General features: G+C 43.6%; 2 protein-coding genes across 20 annotated transcripts in view; one reads left to right on the forward strand and one right to left on the reverse strand.

Annotated features, from left to right (window-relative positions):
• Positions 1 to 2865, forward strand: part of lrp12 (low density lipoprotein receptor-related protein 12) — a 9853-nt gene extending 6988 nt beyond the window's left edge. The window contains exon 11 of the mRNA XM_026349744.1: positions 1 to 2865. This exon is cut by the window's left edge and continues 246 nt beyond it. Within this exon, the coding sequence (XP_026205529.1) occupies positions 1 to 690 (690 nt within the window). The 3' untranslated portion in view covers positions 691 to 2865.
• A 529-nt stretch (positions 2866 to 3394) lies between these two features.
• rims2b (regulating synaptic membrane exocytosis 2b) overlaps positions 3395 to 14466 on the reverse strand; it is a 31969-nt gene continuing 20897 nt past the window's right edge. For 15 of the 19 annotated variants that reach the window (XM_026349688.2, XM_026349696.1, XM_026349693.1 and 12 more), the window contains 12 exons: positions 13561 to 13593; positions 12486 to 13067; positions 12326 to 12367; positions 10823 to 10845; positions 10636 to 10733; positions 9165 to 9311; positions 8822 to 9006; positions 6843 to 6978; positions 6644 to 6756; positions 6312 to 6413; positions 4146 to 4285; positions 3395 to 4045 (listed from right to left, as the gene is read on the reverse strand). In XM_026349688.2, the coding sequence (XP_026205473.1) occupies positions 3857 to 4045; positions 4146 to 4285; positions 6312 to 6413; positions 6644 to 6756; positions 6843 to 6978; positions 8822 to 9006; positions 9165 to 9311; positions 10636 to 10733; positions 10823 to 10845; positions 12326 to 12367; positions 12486 to 13067; positions 13561 to 13593 (1790 nt within the window). In that variant the 3' untranslated portion in view covers positions 3395 to 3856. The remainder of the gene's footprint in view (positions 4046 to 4145; positions 4286 to 6311; positions 6414 to 6643; positions 6757 to 6842; positions 6979 to 8821; positions 9007 to 9164; positions 9312 to 10635; positions 10734 to 10822; positions 10846 to 12325; positions 12368 to 12485; positions 13068 to 13560; positions 13594 to 14466) is intronic. The other 4 variants (XM_026349701.1, XM_026349700.1, XM_026349684.1 and 1 more) reach the window with 3 other exon arrangements.

Genomic DNA, 14466 nt, shown 5'->3' on the forward strand with positions numbered 1-14466 from the left:
GAGCGAGGGAGGGAACGAGGCGTGGGTGCTGTGGGTGGACCTGTTGCTCCCCTTCCCCATAAAACCCCACCTTCCACCGCTGTGGAGGCTGTGGTATCTGTGACGTCCACGACCTCGGTGCCATGCCAAGACCGTGGTCACAACCGTGCAAGAGAGGCCCCGCCCCCTTCTAGCCCTGTAACAGTGATAACGCCCAATCCAGATTGCGAATGTCATAGTGACACCCCAGTGCTCCAGGTCCCACCCATTTCTGCCCTGCAACGCCTGGCTCAGAACCTACACCGCCTTGCTAGAAACCTGACTAGAACTACCCAGAATCAGCAGAACCAGACCTGGACCAATCATAGTCCCCTCCGCCAGCTAGAGACAGGAAGAGGCGGAGCAGAGGCCGCTGAGCAACGAGTGAGCAGAGAGGAAGAAGAAGATGTGGAGCTTCTGATCCCTGTGTCCGACTCTGACTCGTCGTCCTCCTCCTCCATCAGTGATGTCCGACAACCTCTGTTGGAGCCACACCCCTCCTCTGCTATAGCCCATACTTCCCGCCATCACCTTGGAAACAGTGGTCAAGGAGGGCGGGATGGTCCCTGTGAACACTGCAGGATGGTCCACACGGCTCAGGTCCCTGACGCCTGCCTGGAGGCCATAGGCAAGACGGAGAGCAGTGATGACGAGCTGCTGCTGCTCTGCTAACAGGCTAACCTGTCTGGCTAACATGCTAACATTTCTAATACTACATTTACATTACATTTAATTGTTTATCAGATGCTTCTATCCAAAGGGATTTACAAGAGAGATACAGGGCTGGGCAGGCCTCCCCTACTGGAGGAAAGCCAAAGCTGGGATTTGAACCCCAGTCTCCCACATAGAGTGTGGCGATCTTACCACTACACCTTCAGTTAGCCTATACTTGGCTAACACTACTTTGACCCAACGATACCAGACAGAAACCCAACACACTAACAGTCCAGACTACACCTAGCCATAATCTATTACCTTAACGTGTTAGCATGTTAGCTGGACTAAAAGTTTGCAATTTCAGAAATGAGTTGACCCAAGAGCCTGATTGAGCCTTTGATGCACAGATTCTAATGTTGGTACGACGATAAAAACTTTCCCCTTTTCTCCTATGGTCCGTCCTACCCCCCACTGTGCAGGTGGATTTCCCACTTGTTGGTACGACTTTCTGAACACTGACTTCCTGCTCGTTGGTACGACTGGAAAAGACGTCCTGCCAGATAAAACTGATGGTTTCTTGTCAAAGAGAACATTAAACTCTGTACTGGGAATATGTTGCACTCCTTGTTAGGTGCAACATTTTCAGTGCCCCCAATCCCCCTCCCCTCATTGCCCACTGCTGGATTTTGAGTCTATGAATGACAAGGGTCGTGTGACTGTTGGAGGTAGCCAAAGAAGTGCTAATGGGTAACTTTGTTCTGTTGTGGAGTTTTTGGTCACCTTCTCTGCAGTGTTCAGAGAGACAGAGTCCACTGAAGTGAAGATGCCCTCCTTTCCATTAATCTGACTGTTTCATGTCTGAATGAGCTGCATGCTCACTTCTCGGCGAGAGCCGTAACGCCAGCGTTACGATGTCAGACCTGGTAACATTTAGGTGTCACTTTCAACACAGCACAGGTCTGGTCTGCATGTAGGCACCAGGGTTATTTTCTAAAACAAAAGTTCATCCTGTTGAAGTCTTGATCACTTCTAGTAAAAGTGTGGTTTAGTAATGAAAGAAAAGAAAATTCTTGGTCACTAGAGGAGACACACTGATCAGATCAGAGGTTGATCAGCTCCAGTCAACAGGAAGAAGAATAGAACATCATCAGTCTGAAACATGAATGACAGCCAGATGATGCTGGATGACATACAGTAAAAAGAATTTAATGCTGCACTTGAGCGTACGTTAAAAACTCCAGACTGCAGACAGTTGATTTATTCACTATTACTGTTACTATTCACTCCGTTATTACCGTTTTTACTTAAACTCAGGATTGATGTTAAGAACCCGTCACGCTGGTCGGAAACTCAAATAATCCTATATTTATGACACATCTCCAGCTCTGTCTGAATGAAGCAGTGAGAAACATTAATGTAAAACTGAATGACAGAAAGACATTAAAAAAAGGGCTTAAGACAAAGTGGCTCTGAAATTCTAAAAATCTAAGATTCATTCATAAATGTTTTGGTTTATTTATTACTTTGCCACATGGACTTGGCTTTGTTCCATGGATCCAAAATTTTGTGGCGTGATATTACACCACAAGTAGGTGGCTGGGCTACCTGGATCAGTCACGTGACCCTCGTCACTCCTGTCACATGTTTTTTGTTGCTGTCCGGTTCCCTTCTGGAATTTGATGTTTCAGCTGGGGAGACGAGGTTCTACACCACTGTCATAGATGCAGAGATCCTGTTAGAGCAGTGGTTCTAGATCTGATACAACAATCAAACATACAAAGATCTGAAACGAGCAGCAGAAACAGTCGACGGTCAAGAGCAGTGACGACACATAAGTTCCAAACTGAGGAGGAGTGTTAGAGAGGATGTAAGGTTCAGAACCACACTAGTGTGAAGGTTCAGGACATCAGAGGTCTGGGTAAGGATCACACCCTCTTCTTCATCAGAGTGACCCTTCTACATTTACGGTCTTTGTTACTGCTTTGGTACTCTGGTCTCAGCCGACCTTGTGTGAGTGTGACTGTATTTATTACTCTTCGTATTAATCTGCTCTTTATCGTGTTGATTTGCTGATGTGTAGCTGTTTCTCTGACCTGCATGATTCCAGATGTTTGGTGTTAGTTTTTCTTTGAGTGTGTAAAGTTAAAACCTGTTAAACTACACTAAAGATTAAAGGTTCACGTTTCTTCACACTGTGTCCAAACGCTTTCCTTATTCTGTTGAACCACTACCAAGACAAGTGTTTCTCAGCCTGGGGCTTTGGACCCTCTGAAGGACACACCAGCCAGATGTGGGGAAGTTCCCTCCAGGCATCTGTGCATGAGTCCAAGTGGACGATTGGGCTAAGTTAGGACAAGACGTTCCAGATTAAAGATGTTCAGAACGTGATTCTCCAAGACAAGCAGAAACATGTACACCTTGCTTGAGGAGAACTGTGTCAGTGGAATAAGTACAACACCAGACTTCTGGTCCACTTGTTCGTATCAGTGGAAGACTACAACTGTAGCTGCTTCACTAAGGCTGTGAAACCAGTTTGTTAGCAAGACCAGTACAGCACCTTAGACAACCAGTCGAGTCAAAATTACCTAGTCTTTTAGGACTGGAGTTGTATTAGTTATAGAACCCTAGACCCACAGTTGTGTCATTGATACCATTGTAGACGTCTCAGTAACATGTTATAATAATACAATAACATCTTCAAAGAACCATTGAGCTGCGTTGAATCATTTTATTTTTGTTCTTTAACTTTTTTAGTTGAAGCTTTTGATATTTTTATGTTTTAATCTTTTCACTGTTCCATGCAAAAACAAACGGAACCAAACCGTGTTCCTGCATCTTCATGGAAAATATCAGGTGACACGTGTGAGCATATGGTTTCTGGACATGCTTGTCACATGACTTCTGAGGCGCTGCTGTGATTGGCTGGCTTGGCCGCCTCCGTCCTCTTTTCTCAGCATCCCTTGTTGAAGTCCCACCCTCATCGGGAGGGTTGATTCCTGTGACTGTCAGGGGGCGGGGCTTCCTTCCCACTTCTAGTGACATCACTGTGACACTATTATGTCAAAGATGTGATGTCATCATGCAACATGCAGCAGAACAGGGGGATCATGGGACTCTTCCTTCAGGCCCATCACACCTCCCCACTCCAGGTCTGTTACTATGACGATACCGCCAACTGACACTATGACTTGCTGCCCTCTGTCTCCTTATTGGTCAGTGGAGCTAGAGCAGGATCCACCAGGGAGGTGGCAGGAAAGAGTTTAAACCAGCCAATGACCATGTTGGACAGGTCCAGATCATCCAATAGGATCTGAGCAGACCCCATGAAGGATTTGTGGTCCATCCGACCATAGTCACCCCACACGATGATCTACAGACAGGTAGACAGCTAAGTTAGAGCTCTACACACTGACATGAAGACGTGTCAGTGTGAGTCAAGAGGACCCGTACATAGATCGTGTTGTTGGTACCTGTAGCACTTTTCCCTCGGGGTTCTCTTCAAACTGCAGCTGTTGTTGATAAAGAGGGTCGAGTGTTTTTCTCGCCAGACGAGTTCTTCTCTTCAACACACATTTGCCGTTGTCCATCAGATACACCTTCACGTAGGGAGCTAAGCAAACACACAAATAGCACATTAAAGTATTTAAAGCATGAAAGGTCGAGCTGGATCCTGGATCAGTTTCTCAGTGTGAGCAGCTCTGAGGTCTCACTGCACTGACTTCTGAGGGTTTTTTTAGCTTCTCCAGATCATGCAGGATTCCACCTGCTGTTACATCCACAGTAAGCTGCTAATTTAATGAAGTGATCGACACAGATTAGTAACTAATAGACATTTTAGAATCTACCCACCAAAAATGTGCTGACAATCTTCTTTCATCACCAAAACCAAAATGAGGTCTTTTACATAATGTAGGGACCAGAGACCTGTTTGACTGATCCCAACTAAGAACGACATTGTTGTCCTTTGTCCTCATCGTTTACGACATCATCATAAACATCCTGAGGCCTGTTCCTCAAAGACAGATTTTTTTAAAGATAGTTTTACTTTGATGGTGTTAGTGCAGGCGGACAGGAAATGATGACCTGCAGTATAGACTGTGGTTGCTAGTTTCTAGATAAGTAGCCACATTTACTCAAGTACACAAATAAGTACATTTTTAGGTACTTTTACTGAAGTACACTGTCCAAAAACAAGTCCCCACCTGGATTTAACTTAGCAAATAGGTAAGAACCTCCCACTGGATAATTATGCCATGGATTATTGGGTTAATATGTTAATCTGTTTCAAAAGGGTCAAATTAGTGGAATGAATAAAAGAAACCATCTAATGAGATTGATGAAACTAATAAAACTGGGTTATGAACTGTCCAATGGAAGAAGTTCATGTGGTCTGATGAGTACAGATTGACCCTGTCCCAGAGTGATGGGAGCATCAGGGTAAGAAGAGAGGAGGTGAAGTGATGCACCCATCATGTCTAGTGTCTACTGTACAAGTCTGTGGGGGTAGTGCTATGATCTGGGGCTGCTGCAGTTGGTCAGGTCTAGGTTCAGCAATGTTATGAGTCCAAAGGATGAGGTCAGCTGTCTACCTGAATATACTGAATGACCAGGTTATTCCATCAATGGATGTTTTCTTCCCTGATGTCACGGACATATTATAAGATGACAATACCAGGATTCATCTGGTTCAAATTGCGAGTGTTTCAGGGAGCAGGACACATCATTTTCACACATGGATTGTTCCACCACAGAGTCCAGATCTTAACCCCATTGAGAATCTAGCGTCCAACTCTCCATCATCAACAAGATCTTATTGAGAAATTACTGCAACTCTGGCAAGATTAAATGTTGAGACACTGGAGAAGCTGATTGAAACGCTGCCACAGTGAATGTGTGCAGTAATCAGAGCTAAAGGGAACAGAATATTAGTGTGATTAAAGTGTGGCAGTGTATTTCCATTTTATTTTTTATTTTTACCCCACTACAAGTCAGAGAAAAATATTGTACTTTGACTAGACAACATTTATTTTACAGCTTTAGTTACCAGATACTGTTTACAGAGTATGATCAGCTGATACATGCTGGTGTAATAAGTGTTAATCACCTGCTGTTACATACAGGGTTCAAATCAGTTGTTCTACTAATATTCCCCAGAAACAAACTGATCTGAACATCAATTTCAGTACTGTTTACAATAAACTGTTTTCTTGTACATGCAAAATCTCGAGTACTCCAGTAGTAGCGCTTTGTACTTTTACTTAAACACTAAGTTTGTGTATTTCTACCCCCTTTGCTGTCCAGCTGTACCGTTTTTTTTTAACTCAGAGTTAAATTAGAGCAGCTGAGGATGAATGTACAAACACGTTTTTGTAATCACTGGCCTGAAAAAGGAAATCAGTTTACTGACAAACAGGAAGACAGTAGTGATCCCAACAATGTGACACAAGAAGTGGATCAGCTGATGAGCTGATGAGGACATACACCTGTCAAAAGTCAAAAATCAGGGGAAGAAAATAATTTGATTTAAAATTAATATAAAAGATGCAGAAAAGTAAATGTATTCGTTTTTGTTACTTGGCGGTGGTGTTCTGTGTGTGCATCAGAGCAGCGTGTAGCAGAGCATACTGAATTTTCACCTGGGGTGTTTTTGTTTCCTTGTTTACCCACAAGTCCACGGGCTCGTATCACCTCCACGTCCAGACGCTCCTTCCTGAACACCATCCCGATCTGGATGTCACCTGGTCAGTCATGTTGTATGATGTCATAAAAAACATCATGTGTTATTAATAATAAATAAACAGATCAATGTTTTACTGTTAAATCTTTGGTTTAAAGTCACAGCTTTAATTAATCTGTTTCAACAAATACAGTGAAATCAAAATTTCAGAAAGTGACAGATGACGTGAGCCCAGGAGCACCTCACTTCAGTTTAAAAAAAAAAAAAAGGGGGGGGGGGGTAGGTCCTTACCCATTGGGGGCGTAGCCAGCGTCTGCCGTCCAGCCAGCTGGGCAGGGCCTAATCCCTCCAGGAAACCAGTGAACTGTTTGTCTGAAGCCAACTTCACTCCTGGAAATATCAGACTGAAGAAACAAATCAATATAAATCAATGAATACACAGAGAAACTGTCCAAACAGGAGAGACGGCAGTAATGGAAGTGAGTCGTACGCTCCAGGTTTTGGATCCTCTGCATCCGGGTCTCGACTTGGCTGTCGGGTGAAGCGAGATTTAAACTCGATGGCCAAACCAGTTTCTACGCTCCGCTGGACAGGAAGTCTCACCACCTTCTTCTTCTTCTCCTCCTCTGGATGGACAGAAGAAAACAGAGAGAGAGAAGAAGTGAACAGAAACAGAACCCCATTGCCTTCTGTGATTCTATTTACAAAACAATCAGTGGAGTCCACTGGATCTCTTTACTGGTTAAACTCCTTCCATAACCGTGTGTTACTCCGATTGTCACTGTCCGTTATTTATTCGCTGTTTAACCTGAACTCCTTAAAAACCTGTTTTCACTGTGTTATTTTTGGGTTCTAAGTGCAGAACGATGGGCAGCTACAGTGGCAAGAAAAAGTATGTGGGATTACGTGGAGTTTTGCATTAATTGGTCATAAAATGTGCTCTAAGTCACAATACAAAAACACAGTCTGCTGAAAATAATAGTACACAAACATATGTTTTCATGTTTTTATTGAACATAACATGTAAACATTCACAGTGCAGGGTGGAAAAAGTATGTGAACCTTTGGACTCAATAACTGGTTGACCCTTCTTTAGCAGCAATAACCTCAACCAAACGTTTCCTGTAGTTGCAGAGCAGACCTGCACAACGATCTGGAGTAATTTTGGACCACTCCTCTTCACAAAACTGTTTCAGTGTAGCAATATTCTTGGGATGTCTGGTGTAAATGTCTCTCTAAAGGTCATACCACAGCATTTCAATCGGGTTGAGGTCAGGACTCTGACTTGGCCACTCCAGAAGGTGTATTTTGTTCTGTTAAAGTCATTCTTTTGTTGAATTACTTGTATGCTTTGGGTCATTGTCCTGTTCCATCACCCATCCTCTGTGGAGCTTCAGTTGGGGACAGATGGTCTTATGTTTTCCTGCAAAATGTCTTGATAAACTCTGGAATTCATTTTTCCATCAATGACAACAATCCGTCCAGGCCCTGAGGCAGCAAAGCAGCCCCAAACCATGATGCTCCCTCTGCCATGTTTTACAGTGGGGATGAGGTTTTGATGTTGGTGTGCTGTGCCTTTTTTCTCCAAACATAGTGTTGTGTTTTTTCCAAACAACTCAATTTAGGTTTCATCTGTCCACAGAATATTTTGCCAGTAGTGCTGTGGAACATCCAGGTGCTCATTTGCAAACTTCAAACAGGCTGCGATATTTTTTTTGGACAGCAATGGCTTCCTCCGTGGTGTCCTCCCATGTACTCCATTCTTGTTTGATGTTTTCCTTATTGTAGATGTGTCAACAAAAATATTAGCATGTGCCAGAGATTTCTGTAAGTCTTTAGCTGACACACTAGGATGCTTCTTTACCTCATTCAGCATTCTGTGCTGTGCTCTTGCAGTCATCTTTACAGGACGACCACGCCTAGGGAGAGTAGCAACAGTGCTGCAACTGTAAACCCCAAACTGGTGTGTGTTTTTAAAGGGCAGGACAGCTTTCAGCAACACATCCAATATCATCACACTGATTGGACTCAAGGTTGGCTCACTCCTGGCTCCAATTAGCTCTCGGAGAAGTCATTAGGCTAGGGGTTCACATACTTTTTCCACCCTGCACTGTGTTTACATGTTAAGTTCAATAAAAACATGAAAACATATAATGTTTGTGTACTATTATTTTCAGCAGACTGTGTTTTTGTATTGTTGTGAGTTAGATGAAGATCAGAGCACATTTTATGACCAATTCATGCAAAACTCCACGTAATCCCAAAGGGTTCACATACTTTTTCTTGGAACTGTATATTCCATTCCATTTATTACAGAACGTGTGCAGACAGATGAGTGGCCTGGACAATTTCTACAGTGACAATTAATTAGAAGTTCATCAGCATAGAGGTGAACATCACAATGTTCGGGTAGAAAGGAAATGTCTGTGTACAGAGTAAATGGCCTTTATCAAGCATCTGGGAACTGACCCTCAGGGTTGAGCTGGGAGGCACTCTGACTCTTCTTTCCTAGTCCGACCATTCCCATCATTTTTGCTCCAAAACTTGAACGTCGCTTCTTGTCGTCATCGTCGTCGTCATTTCTGCCCAACGAACAGATTTCACCTCCGACACTCGACGACTTGGTAAGAGGAGTTCCGGATGCTGCTGACGGCCTGCAGGTGGAGAGAAGAATAGCCACACCTGTCAGTTGCCAGGGGGTGGAAGCAGGGCATTGGGTGGAGGGGTGGAGGAGCTCAGTAGAATATAGGCGAAGTGGCGACATGACTACTGTTGCTATGACAACTGAGCTTCTCATTACGTGGTCTCTTACTTTGGAGGCTCAGGCTCCTCCTCTTCCATTCCTTCCTCCACTGAGTCACCCCTCTGTGACATGGCCCCGCCCTCTGCCGCTACTTCCCGTGTTACCTCTGACCCTGCCCCCAACTCCTCTGATTGGCCTTCCAGGGCCTCAGCTCGACTGTCTCAGCAATTGAGGAGAAAGAACAACAGCGTGCAGAGAAAGTAACAAAAGGTAACACATGCTAACATCACTAGCATGCTGAGGAAATGGGCTTAATTTAAACAGGAAATTAACATATAAATATGGTTAATAATTAACAACATGCTAACGTCAATAAAACACACAAAACTGTAAAACATGCTTCTGACATTCATGAGTCCATGAAGGTTTTCGGTCGTCCCGGTGCGATTTGAACTGGACTTGTGTCTTTTTTGTCCTATTTCGAAACATTTTGCTTCTTACAGTAGCTTCTTCAGTCTGAGTTATCTGAGGGCACACCAAGCCGACAGTCAGCTGTTGTTTTGAACTTTATGGCGGGATAGTGTAGTAGTAAGATCCATGCATGAGACTGGGTTCGAATCCTGGCTGTTTCCTACCTCCAGTAGGGGTCCTCAGGTAAGACCTCCTTACACTTAGCCTGCCTTTGCCTTTTATCTTACTTGTAAGTCGCTTTGGAAAAAAAACGTCAAATGACTAAATGTAAATGTAACTAAGATGAAAGAAGTCTAGATGATATTAGTGCTTTGCTGTGAGAGGAGGGGGCATGACGGTCCCTGACTGAATGGAAGTGGTTGTAACTTGTAATGTGATCACACATTTATTTAAAATTACTGTACGCATCAGTGGGTCCAACATCAAACTACCAAACTGGGAAAATACATAGACATACATCCTTATGTCACAGGTCAAACACTTTTCTTGCAAGTTTGTTCTTGTCTATTTTAACTAAAACTGTGTGTATGTAGATTTGAGCTATTTGTTAGTATGTCATGTCATTTGCAGTAAAGAGAGGTTTTGTCCCCCCCGCGTGACATAGTTGACCAGCCGATCTTTTACCCGTAGCAAAGCGCTAATGTAAGTGTACACCAGGAGGTTCAGTGGAACCTGTAGAGCTGGACTGTTCTAACGAGATGAGTGGAGATGGAAGACACATGAGGACGCGGCCAGACAAGAGTCTTGGTGACTCAGTTGTAAAAGTGGCTGAAACTGGATGAGTGTCAGTCTGTCCTAATGAATTTGTATTTGAACTGATTTCTAAGAGCCTGTGTGCTTTTGTTGGTCCTACTATACATTTGTGTTTTCAATACCCCTGGCAAAGTCAAAGTATCCTATATTCCTTAAAACTAATTATTTAAACTGAACTGTTGCTATCCCACAGGTACGTGGTTCAATCCTCCAAACTGTAACCCGTGCACACACTCACTAAAAGCTGCTCACTGTGTGCATAAGGTGACATTTTACTTTTCTGACTCTGTAAAAACGGATTGGCTCCTGGCCTCACCTGATCCTGCGGACCAATTGGGGGTCAGATGCGTTGGACATGGCCGACACATCGCTGACATCGCTGTCTGATGATTTGAAAGACAGGGTGTCCCTCATCTGGAGTCACAGACAGAGGACAGGTGAACAGGGAAACAGGTGTTTGTATTGTCTTATATTTTTGTGATGTCATATTTCAGTGTGTTCACCTTTGACGGATCCTTCATCACACCTGCAGAGACAGAGAAGCATAGTTAGTGTGTGAGACAGTCTTGTGTGTATGATGTTATTTCTAGCTTCTGATTCGATCAAATCACCCGAGAGTCACCTGAACGAGTTACCGTGGTCACTGACCCTGATGAACTGTTTAAACGTCACAACTTCCTATGTCTGAATCCTGATTGTTTCCAGGTTCACTGGGAAACATCAGAGATTCTGACTCCTCAATCTTACTGCGAGCTAAATGTTCAGACTGAAATTAGCCGATGTGAAAACGTGAGTCCTCAGTGACTGCACACGTCGTCAGAAACACTTTGATTCTCCAGCAGAGCCGAGTTTCACTCTGTCCTGCACATTTACACGGAATCTAAAGGTTTACTGTGAAAATCAGCTTCAGTCAGGAGAGAGGGAAAGCCAATGATCAGAGCTCCACCTCCCCTTCACAGCGATGGGTGGTGGTGATAAATGGTAAATCCATGTGCTTGAATATCAGGGCTGAATATCAAACCACTGATTTAAGTTTGATCACAAATGACTCCAGTCTATGCTCATTGGCAACCAAGGTGAGAGTAGCTACTTTATGAAACATCAGCAGAAATGTCAGATCTTCGTATGTTTTCGTTAGTTTGACAGTAAACTGGGGTAAACAGATAAAAGCTGACTGCATGTGAATGTGTTACAGTGAGCACTTCCCATTACATGTTCATTTGTTGTTCAGGTTCATTTCAGCTGTTCAGGAATAAAGTCAGTTAACGTATAAAACAGGAACTGAGTCAGAACATTTTAGGTCACATAAAAATGTCTTTTGATTATTTACCATCCACCTTTCCTTGAAACACCAGCTATAGCAAACCTCTTCAAAACACCCTGACACCCACATGTGACTTCATACATGTTTCCAGTTTTTCCTTTTTTCTATCACGTTCTTACACATCATTGTGGCTCATTTCCAGTCATGAAGCTCCAACACTTGGAGTTGATCAGTTGTTGATGCATGGGTGGATACAAATACAACAAAAGATGATTCTCAAACACACCAGTAGAGGGAGGGAGGAAGGAAGGAAGGAAGGAAGGAAGATAAACTGGTGAAGCTACAACCAGACTGACTATGTTTTTCAGCCTTTACAGACTCACTACTGACTAACGCTTTCATCACCTATTAACACGTCACACGATCCAACATTCTTCTTGATCTACCTGTCTGAAGGTGGGTGTGGCTAAATGATGGTACCATACCATTGGCTGTTTTCCTCTGCTGGTCCTCCCATGTGACCTCTGCATCACGGCAGAGAGAGAGATCAGATCAGAGAGAGAGAAACTAGGAGCTGTTCAGGTGATCCTTAAACTATCAAACCAGTTAAACCAGCAAGAGTCATGTCCCAGTACTCATTATCAGCACACACCTGGAGACAACACCTGATAGGTTCATGAGATTAAGAGCTGATGAGTATCACCTAAATGCAGCTTCAGAGCTACCTGAGACTCTGACTTGCCTTTTCTGGTCCCTCCAGGTGTTGCTGAGCGTCTGTCAGGTTCTGAAACGGCCAGGTGTGATGACATCAGCGTGATGTAACAAAGATTGACACATGTACGAATGATGAATGGTGACACTATGGTGAATGGCCTGATTTACAGTTACTGACATGTACACACCTGGAGTCTGTGGAGGTGGGGCTGGTGAAGGGGCTGGTGAGGTGCCAGGAGCAGGTGTGAGTGCAGGTGCTGGAGAAGGTGTAGAGGGCAGGATGGATTCAGGAGGCATCTGTGACTGGACTACAGAAACTGTGGGCTGGGTTGGGGCAGCTGTAAGGGCAGGTACAGGAGCTGGAGTTGTGGCTTGGACATGGGCTGGTATTAAAACAGGTGCAGGGCCAGGGCCGGGTGGAGGGATGTGGGCAGAGCCGGGAGCAGGAGCGGGGACAGGAGGGGGAGCAGCAGTGGGAGCCACAACGGGAGCAGGGACGGGAGCAGGAGCAGGGACGGGAGCAGGAACAGGGACGGGAGCAGGAGCAGGGACGGGAGCAGCAACGGGAGCAGGAGCAAGGACGGGAGCAACGGGAGCTGGTACAGGCACTTGTACAGGGGCAGTTGCAGGGGGTTGGAGGGATACAGTGGGAGGTGGAGCTTGAATTCGTATAAGAGGGGGCTGATTATTGACAGTGGGAGGGGCTTGTTTGAATGGCATGGGAGGGGCTAAAGTTGCAGTTGATGGTCCTGTGGTGGGCGTGACCAAAGCTGATGGACAGCCAAAGATTTTAGAGAAAATGGAAAAAAGATGATCAGAAAGACAAATGAACAAACTAATGACAACAGGATGAATGATCACATGACCCATTTCAACAGATAACCAATCACATGGCTACTTTCACTTGTACCAGCATTAAATGAAACTACTGGGTAATAACCTGCCACTTCCCACCAAGCTCCCCAGAGTTCATAGGAGGCACTTTCACTCCACCATCACATTAAGATGGTGATGTCCTAGGAAAAGCAGGTGGACTCGAGTGAAACAGAACATGAACCAGGACGGTATGTGAATACATGACTCAATTGACGGGGACCAGAAAACCTGAAATTGTGCCTGTTGAGTATCAACTAATTCGTTTGAGGCAGACCGAGACGTCATCATCTACGGAACAGAAACTTCAACCTATAGGATGGACTACAGCTCCCCTTCTACAAGCCCTAAAAGGTTATCTAGTCTATCTAGTCTTATTCTAGGCTGTACCTGTCTGCACAGTGTCAGGGGGTTCACCTCCATCTGAAAGACAACTCACTGTTAGACCAATGCAAAGCCAATTGTTTTATTCCTGTTCTCCCACTAGTGTTCATAAAGATTTGGTTTTCTACAGTTTACATTCATTCATCCTGAACATATCATGGTAATTATTGACTTAATGATTTTTTTTGTTCACTAATTTTTTAATTAAAATTTGAAACTAAACATGCATACACTACATACACAATTATGTCAGTAGGGCTGAAAGTTCTGAATTGTCTTTTAGTTTTAATACAAATCACAGCTGGTTTTTGGAATAGCCTTCCCAAAGTCCTGAACTCAACCCTCACAAAACATCTGCTGAAGGAGAATGCTGGGACATTAAGTTGCTGTATGTATAGTTTTGACCCTAATTGTTTCATTTAAGCTTGTGTTAATATCAGAAAACCTCAAATAAATTAAGCCATATGAAGTAAATTCCTGGGGTTTTCATTTTTTAAAAATGTTTGTTGTGCAATCACACTGCCTCAAAAATTAGAAAACCATTAAATTTAAAATCTAAAAAGTAATTTTGCAGTGCCAATCAGGATTTCAAGTTTATGATTAGATATATATACCCACCAGTCAGCCTGTCATAGTAAACAAAACTGTCTTCAGTTAATTTTGATAAAACAGACATCTGTGGTCAGACCAGTGGGAATTCAGACAGTTTAGACAATGCTGTCCAAACTTGTTTTTATAATTTAACAGATTTTTGTTATTACTTTAATATCACTGTTGCCCCAGACTGTAGGTTTTATTATATTATTTATATATTATTATTATTATATTTTATTTATTATAAAGTGTTTCATCAGAATAAAGAGGACCAAGCTGATTGGCAGCAGCTGATTGGTGAGGCATCACCTGGAAGGA

The sequence above is a fragment of the Anabas testudineus genome, chromosome 11 (genome assembly GCF_900324465.2).
Source record: "Anabas testudineus chromosome 11, fAnaTes1.2, whole genome shotgun sequence".
Classification (NCBI taxonomy): Eukaryota; Metazoa; Chordata; class Actinopteri; order Anabantiformes; family Anabantidae; genus Anabas; species Anabas testudineus.